Source organism: Calidris pugnax, unplaced genomic scaffold (assembly GCF_001431845.1).
Source record: "Calidris pugnax isolate Ruff unplaced genomic scaffold, ASM143184v1 scaffold4, whole genome shotgun sequence".
In the NCBI taxonomy this organism is placed as follows: domain Eukaryota; kingdom Metazoa; phylum Chordata; class Aves; order Charadriiformes; family Scolopacidae; genus Calidris; species Calidris pugnax.
In genome coordinates, this window is record NW_015090781.1 from 9,130,764 (window position 1) to 9,154,206 (window position 23,443).

At 36.4% G+C, this 23,443-nt stretch overlaps 1 protein-coding gene across 3 annotated transcripts in view; it reads left to right on the top strand.

The window, feature by feature from the left end:
* ATRNL1 (attractin like 1) overlaps nt 1-23,443 on the top strand; it is a 488,877-nt gene that overhangs the window by 85,622 nt on the left and 379,812 nt on the right. For all 3 annotated transcript variants that reach the window (XM_014959493.1, XM_014959476.1, XM_014959485.1), the window contains exons 11-15: nt 6,186-6,270; nt 7,956-8,164; nt 10,551-10,669; nt 14,527-14,659; nt 15,972-16,153. In XM_014959493.1, the coding sequence (XP_014814979.1) occupies nt 6,186-6,270; nt 7,956-8,164; nt 10,551-10,669; nt 14,527-14,659; nt 15,972-16,153 (728 nt within the window). The remainder of the gene's footprint in view (nt 1-6,185; nt 6,271-7,955; nt 8,165-10,550; nt 10,670-14,526; nt 14,660-15,971; nt 16,154-23,443) is intronic.

Consider the following 23,443-nt stretch of genomic DNA (forward strand, 5'->3'; position numbering starts at 1 on the left):
GGAATAGTAATCACCTTTGAAAGAGCTTATAGATGTGTGGTTCTCTTAGAAGTTCGTAAATCAAAACTTGAACTGGAGCTAGTTGGATGCTCAACTTGTGTAATTTTTGAAACTACTTTATTAACTTAATTCAGACATGAGTTTAATGAAGCTGTGTTAACTTGCTTCTCCTCCAGATCTACCCTAATGTTTAAGTAATACATTGTTCAAAATCAGGTGTGAATGATAAGTACAAACTTTATACTGCTCTCCACTCCCAAACGTGTTTTTAATGTTTTGTTCAACTCTATGAAGAGCAAAAGTCACTTGTAAAAAGACTTGCAGGACTGACAGCTCGGATGCTGGTTTTCTGCTGGTTTTCCTTCAGTCACATTTGGCTAAATCTGATTTTTGTTAAATATTTGAAAGCAAATCTATATTCGAGTATTTTACGGATGTGACAATGTTGATTAGAAATGTGAATTTTCTATAAAATCATACTGGGAAACATCCTAGTCATGTGTGAGTACATTAGATGTAGTTATAGTAGAGGGTGTCTAGGCCAGTCCTGTTGGAGCGTGGACCCTGGAGGGCAGTTCTCAGTGCAAAGTTCAGCTGAGGTATTTCTCTGCCAGCATACGCTCGATCACCTCTAATTTGCTGCATTTCTAAGTCTTGTTTCATCACGTAAGAAATTTGTGTGGCTGGCGAATTCACTCTGAGCCACTTCTGTATCATCTGGTAACCATTTAATTTACACTAGGGAGGAATATGAACCTTTTTCTTATGATGATATCATGCGGTACAACCTATTCTTGAAGAAGAAACCTTACTAATAGGAAGAGAAGCCCTTGTATTCATCCTTGTACTTTTCAGCAACTAAAAATTCTGCTAATCAGTTTGGAATGAATAGTATCACTCCATCTGCTTAGTAACTGTTTCTATTAAAAGCAGGATATGCTTCTGTACACTATACATTATACATGGATACATACAGAGACAATGGTAAATACAACCCATATCATATCTGCCACTCCTATCTGTATAATGCCTCAAGACTGCATTATATTTTACAGAAGAAAGTATTTCATTCTTTATCTGTAGAGTTTACTATCCTTACTAAACTTAATACAACAAATAGAACGCAGGGAAGGCTGCGATGTTAATGAGCAATGTTAAAATTCATACCATGTGAGTGGTGAGCTTTTGCTCACTTTCTTCTTGGAACTGTACAGTGAATCTGGAAATTTGGATACTTTGAACTGTAGTATCCAGAACTGTAGTATCCAAACTTCTTCATTAGAAGTTTGAAGATAATGAATTCTATTTGGTTCGTCACCAAAACCAGTTGTTTAACTATCCGTATTTTGTTGTAACCAGTCTCTACAGAGAAATTCAGATCAGGAATTTAAAGCTGAGCAAAAGTATTATTCTTGCACAGTGCTCTGTTCAGTGTTCAGTACTCATTGAGAAGGCTGAGAGGAGATAAGAGGGAAGGCTATTTGTAACGTGCTTCCCTCCCCCTCTTTTTGTTGTTCTCTATTGAAAAGACCTGCCAGTTTGACAAATACCATCAGCAAGAAAGGAATTATATCTCCAGCCCTCAAGGGTTTCTTATCTCAAAGCCAGCCTTTTTTATGGTTTTATGGTTTTCCCTCAGCATTAAATCCCACTTTTTCTTACATAAATTTCGAAACCACTATATATTTGTATATATGTTTGTAAAATTACAAAAAATGTGCAACACTTTCCAAGATCAGATGGAAATTTACTGTGGCTTTTAAAAATTGTTTCCTTTGCCATCAAAGGCATATGAGCTCAAGCATGCTTTTTCTGTTAATGTGCGATGACTTACAACAGCAAGAGCTTGATTTTGAAATATAACAGCAAGTTTTTGCTGGTTGGTTGTACTATTAAAATGTTTTCTTTTTATAGCTTTTAATACAGAAATATTTTCTTGAAGTTGAATTCTTGTTTGTTGATGACTTATTTCCAATAAATAATACTGGTCTTGGTATGAATTTCTTCCATAATTCAGAGACTGTGGAGGCATCAAATGCCAGTGTTACGTGGGGATATGGAGAATACGTAACTTGTATATTTAATACTAGTCCTGCCTTCATCTGAAACTTGTCATCATAAGTAGTTAATTGGTGCCCTAGTACTGTGATCTCTTCCATTGAAACTGTTTCAAGAACAACATCTCTCTGTTATGTATTACTTTCACTGTTCTGTTTAAGTAGAGAAAAAACAAAAGAACAATTGTGAAAGATGAAGCATACTAATAATACCATAATTTTATGATAATATAATGTTAACAGTGATAATGACAGAAGGTAGAAGTTGAGAAAGAGATAAGATTTAGGGATTGCTTGATCTTATTAGACAGTGGATTAAACTTACTATACCTTCATTTTCTTCAAACTACTAAATTCATTCCAAGTCCACCATCTGATGTTGAAATTATTGCTGTTTGGACCATCTGTGTTACTCTAGTAATAATGTGCTTTTAGTTTCTGTTTCCAATTTCTAAAAAGATGTAATTGATTTATCTTTCACAGCCACAGTCTCACTCTGACACTCTTTATGGGCTCGGGCTGTGATGCTGTGCAAGCCCAGGTCGATCCAGTGGTGTATTACTGTGGTTTTGCCCATGGCCGTGCTGTCCTGCCCCCTCTCATGTGCCAAATCCACCTTTGTGTGACCTTGCACTGAGCTGTTTCAGTGTGGTTTGTGAGCAGGACACTGACTGGACAAAGTAAAGTGCTGCTGTGAATAATTTTCTGCATTCCAAGTGTCAGAACTGCAGCACTCGCAGAGATGAACAGAGCAGGACCAACGGAGCCAGCAGTCAGAGTGACTTAAGCTCTGTGTGACACCAGTCTGGAGGACAATTTGTCCCTCTTGCATTTCTTAACATCCATTTTTGTTGTTTTAATCTGGGGCGGGAAGAAGGGTGTTTTGGATTTCTTTTTGGATTTTATTTTTTTAACTTTAAGCAGACTTCCTTGAAATAGGTGGTCTTGTGGCGGTATTCCTTTATTTCTAATCATATCTAGAACTTGCATAAATTATTCCACAATTTAACATGAAGTAAGCATACCTTTTTTAGAAGTGGCTGTCGTTGGAATCTTACAGCTAAATGAATTCAGCAACATGAGGTAAAAATCAAGCTGCATAATAATTGTATATAGACCCTGGAAACAGGGTTCAGACCTGCTGCTCACAGTCCTGCTATGCCAGCGACTCCCTGTTGGTCTCTATAGGATAGTTCTTCTTGTGGTAATAACTCTGACTGTGCAGCTTCTACAGGCATGTACTCTTACTTCTGTATATTACGGAGAGTATGCTGGGCAAATAGGTCATTTTTATTGTGTCTTAATGTCCACATTGATAGCTTTGTGACTCGTTTAAAAGAAAAGGTGTCATCTTGTTATTCTGGCTTCAAACCAGAAGGCAAAATGCAAGTAAGTTTTCATTGAGAATATCCGGAAGGACAATATAATTATCAAAGATTTAAACACATACACACACAAATATATATATATGTAAGTAAATAAAACCACAGTTTTCCTTGGATTAAATTGGAGAGGTCTCTCTCCTTTTAACTTTGGATTTAATCCTTATCTTTGTGTATAGCAGATATATATATATATTTTTTTTTTAAATGAGAAAACTGCAACCCTCTGTCTGATATGACAGTTTTCCTGGAAGTTTACCCTAGAGAAAAAACAAAAGAACAATTGTGAAAGATGAAGCATACTAATAATACCATAATTTTATGATAATATAATGTTAACAGTGATAATGACAGAAGGTAGAAGTTGAGAAAGAGATAAGATTTAGGGATTGCTTGATCTTATTAGACAGTGGATTAAACTTACTATACCTTCATTTTCTTCAAACTACTAAATTCATTCCAAGTCCACCATCTGATGTTGAAATTATTGCTGTTTGGACCATCTGTGTTACTCTAGTAATAATGTGCTTTTAGTTTCTGTTTCCAATTTCTAAAAAGATGTAATTGATTTATCTTTCACAGCCACAGTCTCACTCTGACACTCTTTATGGGCTCGGGCTGTGATGCTGTGCAAGCCCAGGTCGATCCAGTGGTGTATTACTGTGGTTTTGCCCATGGCCGTGCTGTCCTGCCCCCTCTCATGTGCCAAATCCACCTTTGTGTGACCTTGCACTGAGCTGTTTCAGTGTGGTTTGTGAGCAGGACACTGACTGGACAAAGTAAAGTGCTGCTGTGAATAATTTTCTGCATTCCAAGTGTCAGAACTGCAGCACTCGCAGAGATGAACAGAGCAGGACCAACGGAGCCAGCAGTCAGAGTGACTTAAGCTCTGTGTGACACCAGTCTGGAGGACAATTTGTCCCTCTTGCATTTCTTAACATCCATTTTTGTTGTTTTAATCTGGGGCGGGAAGAAGGGTGTTTTGGATTTCTTTTTGGATTTTATTTTTTTAACTTTAAGCAGACTTCCTTGAAATAGGTGGTCTTGTGGCGGTATTCCTTTATTTCTAATCATATCTAGAACTTGCATAAATTATTCCACAATTTAACATGAAGTAAGCATACCTTTTTTAGAAGTGGCTGTCGTTGGAATCTTACAGCTAAATGAATTCAGCAACATGAGGTAAAAATCAAGCTGCATAATAATTGTATATAGACCCTGGAAACAGGGTTCAGACCTGCTGCTCACAGTCCTGCTATGCCAGCGACTCCCTGTTGGTCTCTATAGGATAGTTCTTCTTGTGGTAATAACTCTGACTGTGCAGCTTCTACAGGCATGTACTCTTACTTCTGTATATTACGGAGAGTATGCTGGGCAAATAGGTCATTTTTATTGTGTCTTAATGTCCACATTGATAGCTTTGTGACTCGTTTAAAAGAAAAGGTGTCATCTTGTTATTCTGGCTTCAAACCAGAAGGCAAAATGCAAGTAAGTTTTCATTGAGAATATCCGGAAGGACAATATAATTATCAAAGATTTAAACACATACACACACAAATATATATATATGTAAGTAAATAAAACCACAGTTTTCCTTGGATTAAATTGGAGAGGTCTCTCTCCTTTTAACTTTGGATTTAATCCTTATCTTTGTGTATAGCAGATATATATATATATTTTTTTTTTAAATGAGAAAACTGCAACCCTCTGTCTGATATGACAGTTTTCCTGGAAGTTTACCCTACCTATCTCCAAAACCTGTTATGATGACAAATTCCAGAAATGCTTTGCCTGCTCTGCAGAAAAGCACTTTCTTTGCTCTGTTTTAAAGGGATTTTCTAGAAGCTTCAATCTCTATTGTAGTGCTCCCTATTTCTACTACTGTGGGGTATAAATATCTGAAGGCAGTAAATTTCAAGTAGGAAACAATGAAGAAAGGACTAATTGTTCCAAAGAAGTATAATGAAACCACACCAAAGCCACATTTGTAAATGCCCCTACAGCAGTGCTAATAGAAATATGCTTGAATGGTTAATTTGAACTGAAGAGACTGAAAACAGCAGTCAGCTCAAATATTTGGTGAAAGAAAAATAATTAGTAACATACTTTAATAAGGTTACCAAAAGTAAGATGATAATGAGATGGGTTGTACAGCTGAAAGAGTGGTAGTTTATCTTAAAGCACTTATGAAAAACAAAAACGTTTACTGTCGCGGATGTTCAGTGAAATACATATGAATTGAAATCCTTTGGCTAATTTAAGAGTGTGTAATGTTAGGGCAATATTACTGATCACTCGATGGCAGTGGTTGTCACTGTGGTTGTTGAGATGGGCTGTGAAGGCAGAGAACTGTGTAATAAAGGGACACTTCTGTGATTGTCCTCTGGCCTTGAGAAATGCCGTGATAGATGAGCGTTGCTGACAAGTTCTTGGAGCACCTACTCAACAAATGCATCTGAAAGGAGGGCCTGTTGACTTATTCTTGAGCAATGCAAATAGAGCTTCTCAGAACTAGTGAGTGCAGTGTGCTCAAACCCTGCAATTTCTAGAAGAGTAGAGGAATCTGTATGCATAATAATCCTTTCTTCACTGATTCCTCTGGGAAAGGAGGGTGAACAGGCAATAAAGTTAGTTCTTACTTAAAATCCAAGAGTGTCTGATAAAATCCGTTTTTGCATATATTTTGCTGAAAATTTTTGGAATTATTTTATATATGTTTTCCCTATGCTTTTGTTTTGTTTTTCAGCTTGTGATGAATGGAAGATTTTACCAAAACCTAATCTGCATCGAGATGTCAACAGATTTGGTCACACTGCTGTTGTCAGTAATGGGTAAATGAAGTGCATTTTCAATTTTCCTGACTGTTTTTTTTGAATGTAAAAAATATGGCAGAAATTCCATTTGCTGAATGCAAAAAATATGGCAGAAATTCACATACTTATGTGAAGTATGGTTTGATAACAAACAACTGATGCAACTTATTAACATGAAAAGTAGTGCTCATGAGGGACTTGTCTCAGATAATCAGTACAGGTAAACATCAATTTGACATGCTGTGGAACCTGATCAATGACATTTTATATGAACGGTCTAGTGTACTGGGGTGTTTCCTCAGTATGTGTACTGAGGAAATTTGGTATATATAATTCGGATAATTTGAAATTCAGTACCAACTATCAACCTCACTTAGATGTAATGGGAGAAATCTTTTTCTCTTTGCAGTATGCTACAATTGCTTGTTCTCCTACAGTCACTAAGTCAAAACCACATAACTAAAATTTGCTTGGAACAAGCAAGATTTTGCAGATACTGATATGGTGGTCATCATTAGCCACTTGCAGGAAAAAAAGCCTGCCAGCACTTAGACTATGTTTACTTTCACGTCATTTGCTGAGTAGAGGAGCTCAGTAAAGCTTCATCCTCTGGGAGGAGGAGTGGATCCAGGAGTTTGCTGGACGTGGTGGCTGAACTCTCTGCTTCCCTCACCCCAACACCCAATGATAAAATTGTAGGACAAGCGTCTCTTTTTTGGTGGAAAAGTTGTAGAAAACTGTATTTAGGTTTAAAGAGATTTCTGCTGTTCGATTATGTGGGTTTTACTATCGCTGGTTGCCAAGTAGTCTCTGTCTGACAGTTGCAGTACCCCAAATAACTGTGCTGTAATGTGTGCTACTCATCACTCCTGTTCTACCTTATTCATCACCCTAATAAACTCACTGTTTAACTATATGTGGGCAACTTACAGATCCTCTACATGCGGGTGTTGTATAGGTCAGAAATAATGGAAGTGATAAATAATACTACAACTAAGAGTTGACCAGATTTTAACAAAAATAGCAGTGAATTGTACTATATTTTCCCCGAACTTAATGGTATTTTTAGTAGAGTTTTATGTACAAAAAGGGGTAATACGAGATACTCTGCAAAGATTTCTGCTATTGGTAACTGCATGATTAATTCTGTTTTGAGAGTATATGATGCAACATATATACAGGTTCTTTATTCTTAATTTTTAATTGAGACTGTTCTTAATTTTAAATAAGAAGGGTAAGTTCTCAGGTCTAGGCTTCTGATGTCAACAGCTACTGCACCGGAAATATTACCAAAGAGAAATACCCATCTGCCAATTATTCCTGTCTGTCTTTGAAATCTTCTTGAAGAAATATGTCCTTATTTCCTGCAGCCCATTATTTCGCACTCCATTCTCATTAGTTAACTCCAAATATGAGTAGTTTCAGCCATAGCTCTTCTTTTCAGACATTTGGTATATGTCACTCACTCATACAGATAGCACAGTGCACTTTGAGCAATTTTTTGTTAGACTGCTAACTTCCATGGAGAAATATGTTGGAAAAACTAATCAATAATGGAACCACTGAGAGAGTCTTTATTAGAGATATGAATTTTTTTGTAGTATTATGTACTATTTTTTAATTGTATATCAAATAGATAAGAAATCAAGAAAATCTATCTGTAGCTACAATAATGGTTATATTTACTTGCTCTTTTCTAATAGGTCCATGTATATATTTGGGGGTTTTTCAAGTGTTCTTTTGAATGACATCCTTGTGTACAAGCCTCCGAACTGTGAAGCATTCAGAGATGAAGAGCTGTGTAAAAATGCTCGTCCAGGGATAAGGTGTCTGTGGAACAAGAAACATTGTGAATCCTGGGAATCTGGACATGCTAATAACATCCTTAGAGCAAAATGTCCTAAGAAAACAGGTAAGTGAATTCTAGACTTCCAGGGGCAGATTTGCAGTATGATTTAGGAGATAGGGCTGGGGGGGAAGGAGGGGGAGAGAATACCCAAATGCACCCCAAAAAACCAGCCAGATGGAACTAGTGATTGGACTCTCGAGACTCTGCCTCTCTGAGAATACTCAATGCAAAAGATTTATGGATTAATTTTTAAAATCACTCAATTCTGTTTTTTTTTTTAAATTTATTTTAAATACGGGGAAGTAGGTGCAAAAGAGCACAAATTTAAGGTGCTAAGAGATACCAAACCTAAGAGGGTTGAAAGAGAAGAATTTACTTCCCTGGGGAGCTAAAGCATAAAATGACTTGAGATTGGATTTGTCTCAGTGTGTTTGGAGCATTTATAGAAGCGTGAGCTTTGAAATATTGTAGCTGAGTTAATTTTTCTCTTTCTCCCCCTTCTCTTTTGGGATGTGTGTGTGTATATACACATACACACGTATATATAAAAGCCTTCATATTTTTCTGATTTCAAGAAAGCGTAACAGCAATCAGAGCACAGATGAGCGCCGCAAGTGATAGGTGGCATTACGGGCATATGGCACTCTTGACTCTCTGTACCACTAAGAGAGAGGGAAAGCATCGCTGTTTGGAGTAGATTACCTATCAAACAGGAGCATTTGTGTAGAAGAATATAGTACAGTCACAGCTGGAAACAAACTTGAGGCAAACAAGCCCTTTGCTGCAGTGTGTCAAAAAGGGTTCAAGTTCATCATGTGTGTTTCTGTGCGGCATTGTGATAGTGGCATTGTTTGAAACAGCAATTTAGTGTTACTCCTAACTGTTGCACCCTATTCCTAAGTATTTTGGCTTGTCACAAATAAATGCCTTGTGCAAGTGGTGTTCTTATTCTTCACATGAACAGAATATGCATCCCTGCTATGTACATCTGCTGCTTTTTCTGTGCATCTTTCCTTTCAGCACAGTATAAAATTGCTAACCGAAGTGTGGCTGTGTGCTACATTTGCAAGCTACCATACAATTAAACTGCCAGACTACCTTTAATGTTTGATAAAAAATTATTAGCTTTGCTATTAATCAATGCTTCGAGGCAGTTTATTTTTCTGTTTGCTTTTATTTGTTTCTGAACTGGATATAAAGTTGCAAACTCAGAAAAAAGGTGCATTATATAACAAAAGGGTTATCCAGGTAAAGCTTTCTGAAGAACTGCTTTTGTACAGTTTCAGAAAATTTAGAGGTCTAGAGTCTAGAAAGTTTCAGCTCTTTGTAAAAAGAAAAATCTGGAGACACTAAATTCAAAAGTAATACAGATGAAAGTGGTTGCTATAAAAAGATGATCAAATCAACGGGTGTTTAAAAAAACCAAACCAAATAAAACAAAGCACAGACAGATGGAAGGAAAATAAAAAAGTTAGAGCAGTTTCTAAAGTTACAGCTGCTGCAGTGGGAATAAACTACAACTAAACTTTCAAGAAATGAGGTGTGTAGAATTCCAGTTCTGAAGCAGTTGTGCGGAGAGCACTGCTTCACTGCTCTCAAATCCTTCCACTATCATCCAAGAGACTACTGATAGTCAATATTAAAGGATAAGCAGAAATTTTTAATGGGTTTTCAAAAGATCAATTCTTAGCTAGCAAGGCTTCACTGGCAAGAGAATCTCTTAAACTTGCGTGGTCCTGAGACTAAAGAAGCCAAATGGCACAGGAGTTAAATAAGTTGCTGTAGGAGATGGTGGGAATTCTCCTACTTTGGGTTACGGTGATTTTTCAAATTTTTGCATCCTTTAAACAGATAATTAACATAAATTTTAGTCCAAGTCCTGAAGGCTTGTGTTAAAGATCTAACATGAACTCTTCTTCAAATATTTTTTGTAGAGAAAGAGCAGAACTGTAACTTACCAATCATTATTAGGTTTATAAATTAATTTGTAAAGACTTAGAATGTCCGTGTGTTGCTAGTATCTGTCTCAGGGTTGGGGTTTTTTTTACTACTTTTACCATTGCCTTCTTGCATAGCAATATAATATTTTTATCAGAAACCTGCATCTGGAGGAAATATTTCTACTGTGTTAGTGAAGAAAGAATAGTTAAAGAAACTTTCTGATACTCTTAATTTATGCACTGTGCTAAGAGAGTTTGGATGCTTTAGATCAATGAATGTTCCTTTAGTTGGCATGAGTTTTACGAACCTTCAAATATAGTTGTTACTGAAGGAATTTTTAAAGGAGCAAATCTTATTAACCGAATAGAATTAATTTCCTGCAGTAACTTAAACCTTTATGTCCGGCTGGAGTTCAAATAAAGGACGTAACAGAAAACACTCTAAGAAAATGTTTAAAATGTGGTATTCTCTTGTCGACGTTTCTTCTTGACTTCCCTGTGTGTTGCAGCTGCTGCAGATGACAGATGTTACCGATACGCGGACTGTGCGAGCTGCACGGCCAACACAAACGGGTGCCAGTGGTGTGATGACAAGAAATGCATTTCAGCAAACAGTAACTGTAGCATGGTGAGTCTTCCCAAATCTGTGATCACCTTCTTAATAGGGTTTCTTTTCTAGCTAAACCAGGGTCCGGTTGCAGCAAATGCAAGGGGTGTAGTAGACTAATAGTAGCTTGTTTTGAACACAAACTTATACATGTTTGCTTGGCTTTTGCAGTAAAACTGTTGCAGAGTTGGACTGCAGCAAAGGTATCTGTTCCAGGGGAAAAAATTAATGTATTTGGGCTGTGTTAGCCAACTGTATATCTCTCAGGATAAATACTATTATCCACTAGTTAATGACATTTGGAGTGGCTCGAAGTCATTATCAACTTGGATTTTGTGCATATGTGCTCTACAGTACGTGGGCAAAAACTCTGCAATCCCATGAAGGGTGATTGCTTGTTGGTTTTTTTCCCCTGTTCAAATAGGACCAGGCCAGTCTCCTTAGTCTTGATATTCTGATCATTGATCCTGATAGAAATGTTTTGCTTTAAGTCATGGAGTTAATTGTCACCTCACTAAAGGGATACAAGCCTCTGTAACCATGAGATTTACTGACTTCTGATACTTTATTCTAATCTTTGTAAATGCAAGCAATAATATACAGATTCATACAAGTTTATATTTTTCTATTTTTAATAGTGCTTAGTGCCATGTTTTATACTTTATGTTGTTGTCCACCAGCTGCTGCGTCTCTTGCTTATTCATTTGATGTTTGACAAGCTTGTAATAGTATTTTAGCTTTAAAAATTTTGCATCCTTATATTTTTCAGCTAGCTTCAGTCCCCTGGCTGTACTTGAGTTCAAAATCCTTTGTTTACACACTTCCATTACTGAAAGTAGCTTGCTCTCTGGTTTGAACCAAATCAACCTTGTTCTCTGGACAGACAAATTAAGTGTGAGTTGGACTGACTCTGACTCAAATCTTGCCCATTCAGAGTGAGCGCAGCCAGCTCTAATCACTGGCATTCGTAGCTGGTCACTGCTAATAAAAGCAATGCAGACACAAACTCAGCAGCAGCCACGCTATAAGTCTGTCAGAGGGATTTCACATTCCAGGCACTAATGGTTGGTTTCCTTTGTGAATCTTCAAGGGCTCTTCCTTTTCTAACACGTTATACTATATTGGGTGCCAATTTTCTAACTGTGGTTTTCAACTCTTAAGCAAGGCACAGTTGCTAAGGAGCAGACCATCTTCATCCCTAATAAATGTGGAGCACTGGGTATTTTAGCACAAGCTATCAGTTCAATATCCTTCTTTGACAATCTTTGAACAGAATTGTCAGCTTAATTAGCAACTGATGCACCAGTCTTTTCTATATCATTTCCTGTCTTTTATTCAGGGTTTGAAGTGGATAGTGAAGGCTGTTAGTGGAATTAATAAAGAATGGGATAGTGAAAATTCATCAAAACGATTTCTGAAAAGGAGTTACTATCATAAGTTGAAGGTGGCTGCTGCAAAATTAGTGTATTGGCTGGGAGACGATAGAGGCAGAATTTTGCAGCTATCGACAAAAGCCCACTAAAATAGCATCAACAGAATGGCACCATGTGGAGAAACGGAATGGAGCAGGCTGATTATCCGTTTTCATAGACTTCTGCTTCTGGACTAGGCCCACAAAATGAAAATGCTGTGATGGTAATATGGGATAACAAGCTGTAGTCTCAGAAACATCACAAGGAGAAAGCCCCATTCTTGCAGCTGCACCTTGATTTGTTACTTAGATCATAGAACATCCAGATGAGACAGACAAAATGTTTTAGAATCTGTTGGTTTTGCTTCATGGAAACTGGCCAGCATACTAAAGATATGTTGGCAATCCCTGATTGAAGGGGCTGTAAAATATGGAAATTTCCCTGAAATACCTCTGGACAGATGGACTTCATAAGTAGTACTAATTCATCGATGATACACATATACCGGCCTATGCTCACCATCTGATGTGGGTCAGCACATTAACAGAACACTATATTCTGCTGCTGTGGAGACTTGTGGATCATCAAGGTATGTATCGTACTCAGATCTGATGGAATTGCAAGCAGAGGCTCACGATGCCAGGTCATTCTGGAGCACCGGCTCATTTCAGCACTAGCAAGCTGGCTTGTTTTCCTCTGATAAAAACCTCACATAAGTGGGATACTTCTGCATACCGTGGTTTTAGTTGACCCCATCGTATATGATGCAGATATTGAGGGTTAAATGCTTATACTGTCTTGCCCAACTGGGAAACAGTTTACTTGAAATATATGGAGTGGTTCAAGATGGTTGCCTTGAGAAGTCACATCATTGCAATTCCCCAGGCTGCTTGCAGTGGTTTTACATAATACACTGAAATTATTCTGTAATAAAGTGCAGTGCTTACGTACAAGATAAAAAAAAAAAGTTATTTAATTTTTATCTTTGGATGCTAAAAATGGTAAGAACACCTACTATAACTTTTTTCAAAACTGTACAAATACAGATACTTGTTTGCCATAGGGACAAAAGTAACTCTGATATTGTCATTAATACTGTCGTGTGACAAGTACAGACTTCATGAAATATGACCTACTAATATCTGTGTAACTTCTTCTTTCAAGCTCTTTCATGGAGCCTCTTGCATCTAGTTCAAGGCTGTTTTCAGCTTGGAAACATAGAATATTGTATAGGACTTTGTTGCAAAGAAGGAAATTATGTCATTGATGTACCCATTCTTTTTCTCCTGTTCATTGAATGTCTGCATCAAAGACAGAAATTTAAATGGGAATATTTTGATTTACTTGTAAAAAGTTGTACTGTTGCATATGTGTCCCTCTAATGCCAATAATAATATCAATCTGCCTACATTTGAAGAATTGAGGTCAAGGGGAAATGAATAAAGTATTAGAAAGAATTATGAATAGAATCAAATTTATCTTGGGGGAAAAAAAAAGAAAATTTAAGACTAAGAAGTACCCAATAGTAAGATTTGGGAGTAGCTTCAGAGAAATAATAGCAGATCTAGTAGATTAATAATTTACAGTTAGACTAGGCAAACTAGACAAGATTATACTGTTAACCTGAAAAATCCAGGAGGAGGAGAGGGGTATATTACTAATTGCTGTTTCCAAAATTCTAAGATTAATTACCATAATATTTTCATTCTGCAGTGGACATTGAGAATAATCACTGCAGTTCATGAGTCTGTCTATAGACCACCATATGAAGATCAGTACTGAAAAAAAGTCTAAGTAAATTAAAACATTAAGTGGGAAGCTTTATATATAACATGATTTACTCATACTTTGGTGTGTAAACATTATAAATATCCTACAGCAATATAGGGCTTCAGTAACAGATGGGATGTCATATTTCTGAATTTTGTTGGCTTTGGTAGCTTAAGTTATAACCTTAATATTGTGTTAATATGAATTACCTATTGGATTCACATCTACATTGAACTAATGAGATTTTCATGCAAGCAATGTTTAAATTGGATTTAAGGGAAATAAGTGCTGGGAATAAGGGAATACAACAGAGAACATTATTATAGAATAGTCACTAATACTTGGAATTTTATTTTAAACATTAAATAACCAGCGTACAACAAGCTTCATGAGTTGAAAGTAATAGAGCAACTATCTTGGTTTAGCTGGAAAATTGTAATCTGTGTGTAATATCACTAAAGAGGATATAATTTTCAAAACCAATCTGAATGCTCTAGATGTGCTCTAGAGATGCATTTTTGTACTCTCTGCGACTGATGAGGGAATCTAGACAAAGAGCTTAAATTCAACCTGGCTTTTACGTGGCTGGGATTTTCTGGGAGGGATCCACCCGCCGTGTATTTCAGTTTTGACTTCTGGTTAGTTGATGGTTTGACATGTGTTTGAGATACTGTTTTGTCTGTTTTATTTTTATAGTCGGTTAAAAACTACACCAAATGTCACGTGAGGAATGAACAGATCTGCAATAAACTGACGAGCTGCAAAAGCTGCTCACTACACCTGAACTGCCAGTGGGACCAGCGGCAGCAGGAGTGCCAGGCGCTACCTGGTAAGGGCTGTGGGGTGGGGACACTGCTTTTTATAGTTGATTTCAAAACAGAGTAAATCTCCTCCATTGCTGCCAAAGAATATTTGTTCGATGAGTAGACCTGGGTTTGTTTGGTGCTGACTCTCCCTGCCTGGTTGTGCCTGTACAGGTGAACGCAGATGTAATTACATCGCTGATTGCTATATCAGTGCTACCTTTAATCTTATTAGCATGGATAATAATATCGGTGAAGGCATAATGGCATGTATCCCTGCACAACCTGGTGATGAGTTCTTGCCTGTGGGGATCACTGGGTGCGGAGGGGAACTGCCATACTGAGTCTTTACTGGTACATGGTCACTGACACTTATTTTTACTAGCTGAGGTTTTATCTTATAAATTATACTTCAGTTATACCTCTCTTTTCCTGTGCAGATAGGGCCTATGATCTAGTTTCTTGATTGTCTAATGTTGGTAATACTATGAAAGCAGTGAATATTAAAATGCTAATATAAAATATTCTCAGAAGGTGACTGTTAACATTCTGAAATAATATTTATTTTGTAGTTCATAACGACATATATGCAGTTAGATATCAAAACCTTTTCCATTTGATCTTTATGTCCAGATGAAGTTAATGAACAGTTTTTTTTTTTTCCACAGAGATTATTCATTGAATAACTTTAATCAATTTATTCTGTGCAGTTTAAAACTACATTTTTGTAATCTTTGTAAAGATTAACTGCAGCAGTTGCTCTGAATTACTCACTTGTCTTTTGATAGTTATCTGAATCCAAGTGATATGTTGAAGAGGAAATATCTGAATTTCCTATCGTTCTGATTGAATTTATATTTGCCTACATAAAGTTACGATGATACAGCAAAGATAGGGTAAATTTGCAATCTCTTAGTTCTAGGACAGTTGTCTTCAGATTTTGAAATTTACATAACATTTAGGGAAAGTGATTGGTAAAGCACGATTGATAATGTGCCTAATCTAATCTTTGACATTTAGTTGTACATAATCTAATCTTTAATGTTTAGTTGTACCCAAATCCAAATACAGAGAAGAAATAGTATCCTAACAATAGTGTTATGTTGAAATTTAGCATATACCTTATAAATATTTCATAAGTTGTTAAAAGTTTCCTTTCATAAAAATACACTATTCAAGATGATACTACTTGGTGTTTTAGAATTTACGTGATGTGAAAAGGGAAATTGAGTGTGGGAAGTATTTTGAATTATGATCTCAGGAAGATAAAATTGAGACTCCCTTAGGTTTTTTAAACGTTTTTTCAAATCAGCTTTAATTGTATGCTTTCTTTACTAGCTCATCTGTGTGGGGAAGGATGGAGCCATATTGGAGATGCCTGCCTCCGCATAAATTCCAGTCGTGAAAGCTATGACAATGCTAAACTGTATTGCTACAATTTAAGTGGGAATCTTGCCTCATTAACAACCTCAAAAGAAGTGGAATTTGTTCTGGATGAAATACAGAAGTATACACTTCAGGTAACTTGAGTAACTGTAATTGATGCTTCTGTGAATTAAATTTGCTTTGAGAAATCTATTATAGGGATTTCTCCAAAGAGATAAGAGTTTATGCCTTCAAAGAAATGTAGTGTGGTGCTAAAGACTGGTGTAAGTGATGCGTAGGATATTAAGGAAATCTCATATTTAAAACTAATGACACAGCAGTTCCCAAGTGTTTCTCCTTACTGGATTTAACTATTGCAGGTTACTGTTTGCTTTCAAGATATGACTCGAGAATGGCTGGAATTCTGATCTAAGGAATCCCAGCCCTTTCCTGTGACAGCAGGAATCAAACCATGAAAAAAATATTTTCACTATAACAGAGAAAAAAATCCTGACTTTCACATCAATATCCATAAAACTGCTTGAAGGATTGGCTTTCAGTGGTGAATAGCTTGGCTAATCCATCAGGAGACTATAATGACTACTGACATGACATGACTTTTCTTTCTGTTCTAAATAGCTCATTTTAGAAGGGAACTGATTGTGCTCATGCTACACAGAGTTTTAGGAGGTGAAAAAACCTCACAGAAATGGGGCGCTTTTTTTGAGTGTTCACCTTGTAGCTTACTTAGGGGTTTCTTCAACTTCTACATGAAAACCTTACTTTTAATTGCCCTACATTTATTCTTACTGTACGTTAAATTCATTTTCTCCCTTTTGGTAGTAGCTGGAAGAGAGATGTGTGGATCTTACTATTAACAGTTAAATGGTAGATCTAAAAAAGAAAATTTGGTTAAACTCACCTGCATGAAAATGCCACTGTCATTAGTGTTGCAGATCAAAAATCTGTAGAAGTCAGTGGCAGGAAATGTCTTGGAAATTGTAACTCAATATTTTTATCATAATTGAAACAGCTGGTGATAAGACCAAGTATTACAAAATATAACAGGTATGGCAAAGTTTCCTCCAATAACCTGAAGAAAAATGTTCTGTGCATGTCAGTCTCTATATATTTATGTATAAAATGGACCTATTCAATTTCTGTTAGAAATAGATATGTTTGGATAGATATGCTGGAGGTCCATGGATAAAGAAAATACTGTTGGAGGGAGGATGCATACAAAATAACTTGCTTAAAAATTACAACTTCTGTAATCAGTAGTTCTTGTCCCTTATGTAAAAACTTGTGGTGTATCATAGGGGATATTTTCCCCATTTCTCATACTAAATGCTTAAATCAATGGGAGACAGATACATATCTCCTTTCCCCGTCTGGGCCTTAGTTGCCTTGAAAATTGTCTTCTTGAAATGTGCTTTGTTGAAGGACACTGAGGGCTCTTCCTAAACTGGTAGTTTACAGGTAGTTTAGAATAGAGAAGCTTTTTTATTAAGTGCCTAGTTGTACTGGGGGATCTAGTGTCAGTGCTCAATTACATCAGTTGTTCAGGGAATTGCTTTGATAATTAAAGGTTCTGGTTTGGTTTGACTTTTCAAGCTCAACACTTTCAGATGTTCAGATTACAGCATCTCTTGATGATGTAGCTTCCTGAAGTGCAGTCAGTAGCAGAATATGAACGGAAGCTCATCAGGGTAAAGAGAGCAATCATGGAGAAAGCCACAATATCCATGAAAAAGTCTGAGCCTCCAGTAACCTCATGCCATGGGAAGGGCACGTGTTTCCACGCCCCTTCGTGTGACACAGGCTGCGAGCATGAGGGCAAGGAGGTACTAAAGATCCATACTCCTCTTCTTTGGAAAACCCCAGTTCCCTACATAACTGGCATGTGGGATCAAAGAGTCACAGAGAAGCTGTACCGGTGGAAATTCTAGCGTGTGGAAATTCCCTGCACAGCAGCACTGGAATGAGCCAGGAGCTAATTAGCTCTTTGTGATAATGGTGGGGGATGGAGAGGGCTGAAAACTCTTACATGCCTCTGGCAAATAGAGGAAGCTGCCATCAGAATATTCTTTAGGAATACGTTCCATATTAATTTATCAACTGTGGGAAAATAGAAGGGAAGTTGAAGGTTAATTACCTGTCCATGGATGGTCAGATTCAGTTTTTAGCAGTTAAATATTCAAATGCTTATTGCTATGTTTAAACTGTTGGAAAGCCTACTCAGATCATTGATACACATATGTGAAGTTATATGTGTACTCAAAAGACATCAAACCCCACAATGTAGACTCAGATGGGACATGTTAGTAGAATAAGATTTCATTACGAGCAAATTGGTCAGTATTAGCAAAGGATGTGTTTAAAAGCATGTATTGTGGTTTTTAGAACATGCAGCATTTCTTCGTCTGTATAAAACCCCAAATTTCTAAGTAGTTTAGGATTGTATGGTTACAGGAAAATAAATCAAAAATATACAGTTTATATCAATGTAGTATGTGATTTGCAAAGTTATGTTGCAGGTGAATTGAGGTGCATACAAAGAAAACGGCACTTAAGGATTGCCTTTGTTGTATTAAACCGGTGTGCTGGAGTCTAGGGTCATCTACTGTGAATCAAAATATTCTGTATTGCCCATTTTAGTGCTCTATTTCAAGAAGGAGATGCAAACATACGTTATGTACTACGTTTTTTGGTGGGTTTTTCCCACTAAACATAGGACCTGGACAGAGCAATTATTTTTTTTACTAGAAACCTGTGTGTATTCTATTGTTTGCTAATAAAGGGGAGAGAGGAAAAATTCTTCTGTCAGATCTCCCCTGATACTGTACTTACTGCAGCCTTGAAGCACATTCTGCCTGTCGGCTCATGAGATAATGTTGTAAATGTAATTGAAACCAAAATAGCAAGATCACAAATGGCAATTATTTGTCTAGTTATTTATTTTGCTGCCTTCCCCTTCCTCCTTTCTATTAAAATACTGCACAGGAGGCCTTCAGATCTAATAGAGTGTGATAGAGTATTGACCTGACTGACTTGAGGTGTAGATGAGAAATAGCTGTTTTCAGTGTTGGAAAGCTAGATTTTTCTTAACATTTCAGAGCTTATAACTTCAACAAGGTGACATCCTGCTGAGTGTATCTTTATTTAAATGAAGTATGTCCTGAGCCAATGGGGTGATACAGATTTGAGATACCTCACATACAGTTTATATAAATGTAGACAAATGTATTCATTTAGTTATCAGAATCTCTAATGAAATGCTACCAGGACTTATCCTGGTGTTTTCAGTGGCATTTAGAAAAAAAAAAAACCAACCGTTTTTTTCATTTGTATCCATTTATCCAGTTAGATTTTTCAGTGTGAGACTGTCTAAATGTCTTATCAGGTGTGACAGAGGCTCTCTGAAACTTCTTGATTTTCTTTTGTCTGCCTTTTCCTCTCAAACTGCAATCATAATAATTTAAGGAGTGAGATTTCATTTTAGATGGCTTGTTTGTGTCACAGGTGGTGGTGTGGAGTTCATAAATGTAGTCAGAGGAACTGTAAGGTGAACACTATGCCCTTAATCTGTGATATCTGTGGTGGAGTCTGGCTTGTGTAGTTAATATTAAAGGCTTTAAAATCTTTCTCCTATGTGAAACAAAAGCTTTCCGGATTATTGAATGCGTCAGAAGAACATTTGGAAATAAGAATATGGATCTGGTTTTATCTCTTCTTTATTTGATATTCTTGTACTGAGAAAAGATAAACAACTTCAGTAACTGTTGTGTATTTTACAGAAAAAAAATACAGAAATACAGAAAAAAATACGGAATACATTTTACAAACTGTTAAAATAGTGCTGGCAAATAGTAAAGCCTAGAAGGACTTAATAATTCTTTATTGTTCATAGACACAATGTGGCACTTTGTAGATTGTCTTCTAATACCCAAAGTCCTTGTTCTGGGACAAAGGTAGGAGAATTTCTTCATCATGTTTAGAATAATACAGAACATTGATGCTTTGGAAAAATTCAGAGGGAGGAGGCTGCCATTGTCTCCACACCCTGTCCAAACCTCATTGGGTATCAATAATTTCTCTTAATTCCAATGCTTAATTGGAAATCAATACATTGCCTCCTTTTAAACTATAAGGAGAAGGTTCATTTGGTTTTAAGGAAAGGGACAAAATTAAGAGCTTTGTGGTATGAAATCAAAACACTGTTAAATTTGCAGATGTATTCTAAAACTGTCACCAATAATTTAAAGTCTAATTTATATTTTTAATTTAAAACTAATTAAATTCTTGAAGAGAATGCCAAAATAAACACAATGGATAGACTGCAGATTCCCATGCTAAAGCAAAACAACACTTAATATTTTTTCTTATATGCTGTTTTATTGACCTAGTAAGCAAAATATTATGAAAGGGAAGATTCAAGTTTTTCTGCAAAGTAGATTAAACAGCAATATGAGGTTAATTAATTATTCCTGCTAATATTCAAATGTTGTATACTCATTTAAAAGTTCAATTAGTTCTCTTGGGGGCTTGCTCACAACTGAGGGATTTACCTAAAAATAATAATTTTCTTGTTAGCATGCAGTAAATTTTGAGAAGATTTAGTTTTGGTTTAGTAAGCATAAACAAAGATGAGAACAGTTTCAAACAATGCCTTTCATTATATAAACTCTTTGCAACTTTTCCTTTAACTCGCTGTTCTCAGGGCTAAGCATCCTTATAAATTACACTTGAGTGTAGGTTGCAGTTAATTAGTGAGCTTTGCATGGCAATGTTATTCCTTGTTAGCTCAAAGTATTCTCAGAGGGCTGTATGTTTTTTGTGGTTTTATCATATGTTTGGTTCCAGTAAAGCTGCCTTTTTTTTTTTTTTTCTTTTCTTCTGAATTAGTCTCTTTACTGCAGTTTCTAGCAGTCCCACTTCACTATTGTGATTTTGGAAGTCTAACAAATTATTTCAGCACTTTGTCTCCAGACTGGAGTTGTTACATTGACTGCCCATTCATTCACCTCTAGTTTGACTGTCTTCCTACTTTCTGGAAGTTGGGAGCCCAAATCACTTTGGATGCCTGAGAAGAGAACCTGAATTTCCAAAAAAATTGTCCCCTATAGAGAAGAAAACTCAAATGTATCTAAACCGAAGTCCTGGAATACTATAATCTCTGGAGATGGAAGTTGGGGCAGTTGTAGTCTTTTCAAATTGCCAGATCTTACATGTTTTTTTTAACCAGTGCCACAAGAGCAACATTTGAAGAGTAGGAGAAATAAGTGTTCTTATGACCTAATGCGTGATTCTTGCTAGTAATTATATCTAGGGTTCATCATCTGTGTCTAATAGGTACTGAGACACTTAAAAATCATGAAGCTTCTTTCCACTGCTTATAATGTGTCAATCATTGGGTAAATATTTACAAAACATGAAATGTGCAGGTATCTGAGCATAGTTGGAATCGATGCATAGTTAAAGAATAGAAACCAAGCAATGAGATAGTTCTATGAAGAGAAACCATCCATTTTATTTACTGTTACTTTCAGTAAACAGTCTTTTTGCTCATAATGGTGCAGAAAAGAGGCAAACTGCAAGCCGTTCTCAAAACTGTGAGTGTTGTGGAAATGTGAGCACTATGGGGCCATGGTATTTTCAAAGTTTGATTGTATATTTCTTCCTAGGGCAACTGTTTTCCTAGAAATCAAGGAATTCGAATGATTCTTGAAAAGTTTAAGTTTGGGAATAACATACTGTGATGCACGCATTACAAAATGAGTCAGAAGTGTATTGTACACCTCCAGGACAATTTAAGATCCAAAATGAAAGGAATTAAAATAAAGGTGGTGATAAATTTCTGAAAGAGATATGTAATTCCTTAGCAATTTGCATAATTAAGAAACAGAGGAGGGTTGTGAGCCTCAGCAGTAATTGGCTATTCAGTAAAGGTAGACTTGCTCACTTCACTCATCTGCAAATTATTCAGCCCTCATTAAATTAGAGCTGAAGCAGCAGTATTGCCTGAAAAACATGTTATGACTGTAAATGATCACATTCACTGTAGATCTCAAGGCACCTTAGTCTGACTTAAATTTTCTGAATAAACTGGTTTTATTTAATATGAAGACTCAGATCTCTAGTTAAGGTTACACAATTTTCCTTTCTAACATAGTTCCATAATTACTACTTAAAATTGGGTGGTTTGGAATAAAGAAATGAGCACATTTTTGAAGTTTTTAGTGATCAGTATTTAATAAATTCCTGTAATGGCTAAAATCTTGCCTTATATTCAATTAAATAGGACTGTGGATGTGAGTACAGAATGATGTTCTATTGGTATGCTTCATATGATTGCAATTTTGCTCTTCTGTCAGAGGAAAATATAGCCCTGTCCAGCAATTTGTCTCAGGATTTAATAATTCCTAAATCTTTTCTAACTTAACATAAAGGTTGATTTTTCACTTAAAAGGATTTTTGGCAACTTTTTATCAGTGCTATAAAAGATTGTTCTATAAAAACAGATAAACCGTGACTAGCTGCATTTCAAGCACAAGTATTTGGCTTCCAGGATGGGCTGTGAGTTCTAAAAACTGGCCTAGAAAGAATAAGATGAGGGGAGAAACGTATCCTAGGGAATGGTGCAAAATTTTAAATCGTGTAATGGAATAAAGCTATAGAATAGTTCTCAAGATATATTTGATTGCATTCTCCAGTGCAACATCAGTAAGGCCCATTACAAGCTTTCTCAAGATGGATTTGGCCACCTCGTGTGTATTGCGTTGCTTTGTTTCACTGTAAAATTTTACTTTGATAATTTCTGGGTATTTTCCTCTCTCTTTTCTTTTTTTTTTTTAAACTTACCTGGAATGCTGTTGCTAAGTAATACTACATTCAGATATATTTGAGGCTGATTTCATGTCAGCAAGTATTTTTCTGAAGTGAGAGTTGATTTGTACTGTATTTTTCACCCACCTGCTTTGATAATGATATTTTTCAAGAGGCCTGGAATGTAGAGTCTTGAACCAGTGAGTTCTGGGTAAGGGAACAAGCAGTCTGGTTTCTTTCCTGTCTGTTCCTCTTCAGAAGCATCTTTGGCAAGATATTCAAAGCAAAGGAATCAGTTTTCTACTTTCATTTTGCATTAAATGAAACAACCATAGAGTTCAAGTGAAGGTTGTTTAACTCTCATTATTTCTTAAAAAGAAACTGGGTTGGCTTTCTCATTCGGTGCCTTTGAAGTCCCTCAGTTGCTTCGAGTACTTTGAGTCTCCAAGCTATTATGACTGAACTTTCCATCAGTTTGAGAGATAAGGACTAGATTTATGCCTTTTTTTTTTTTTTTTAGTGAAGAATAGTTTGATAGTCACAGCATACTGGTGGCTGCAGGTGTCACGGGTGGAATTTCCTGAATTCTTTATTCACTGTTTTTTTCCTTATGGCTTTTG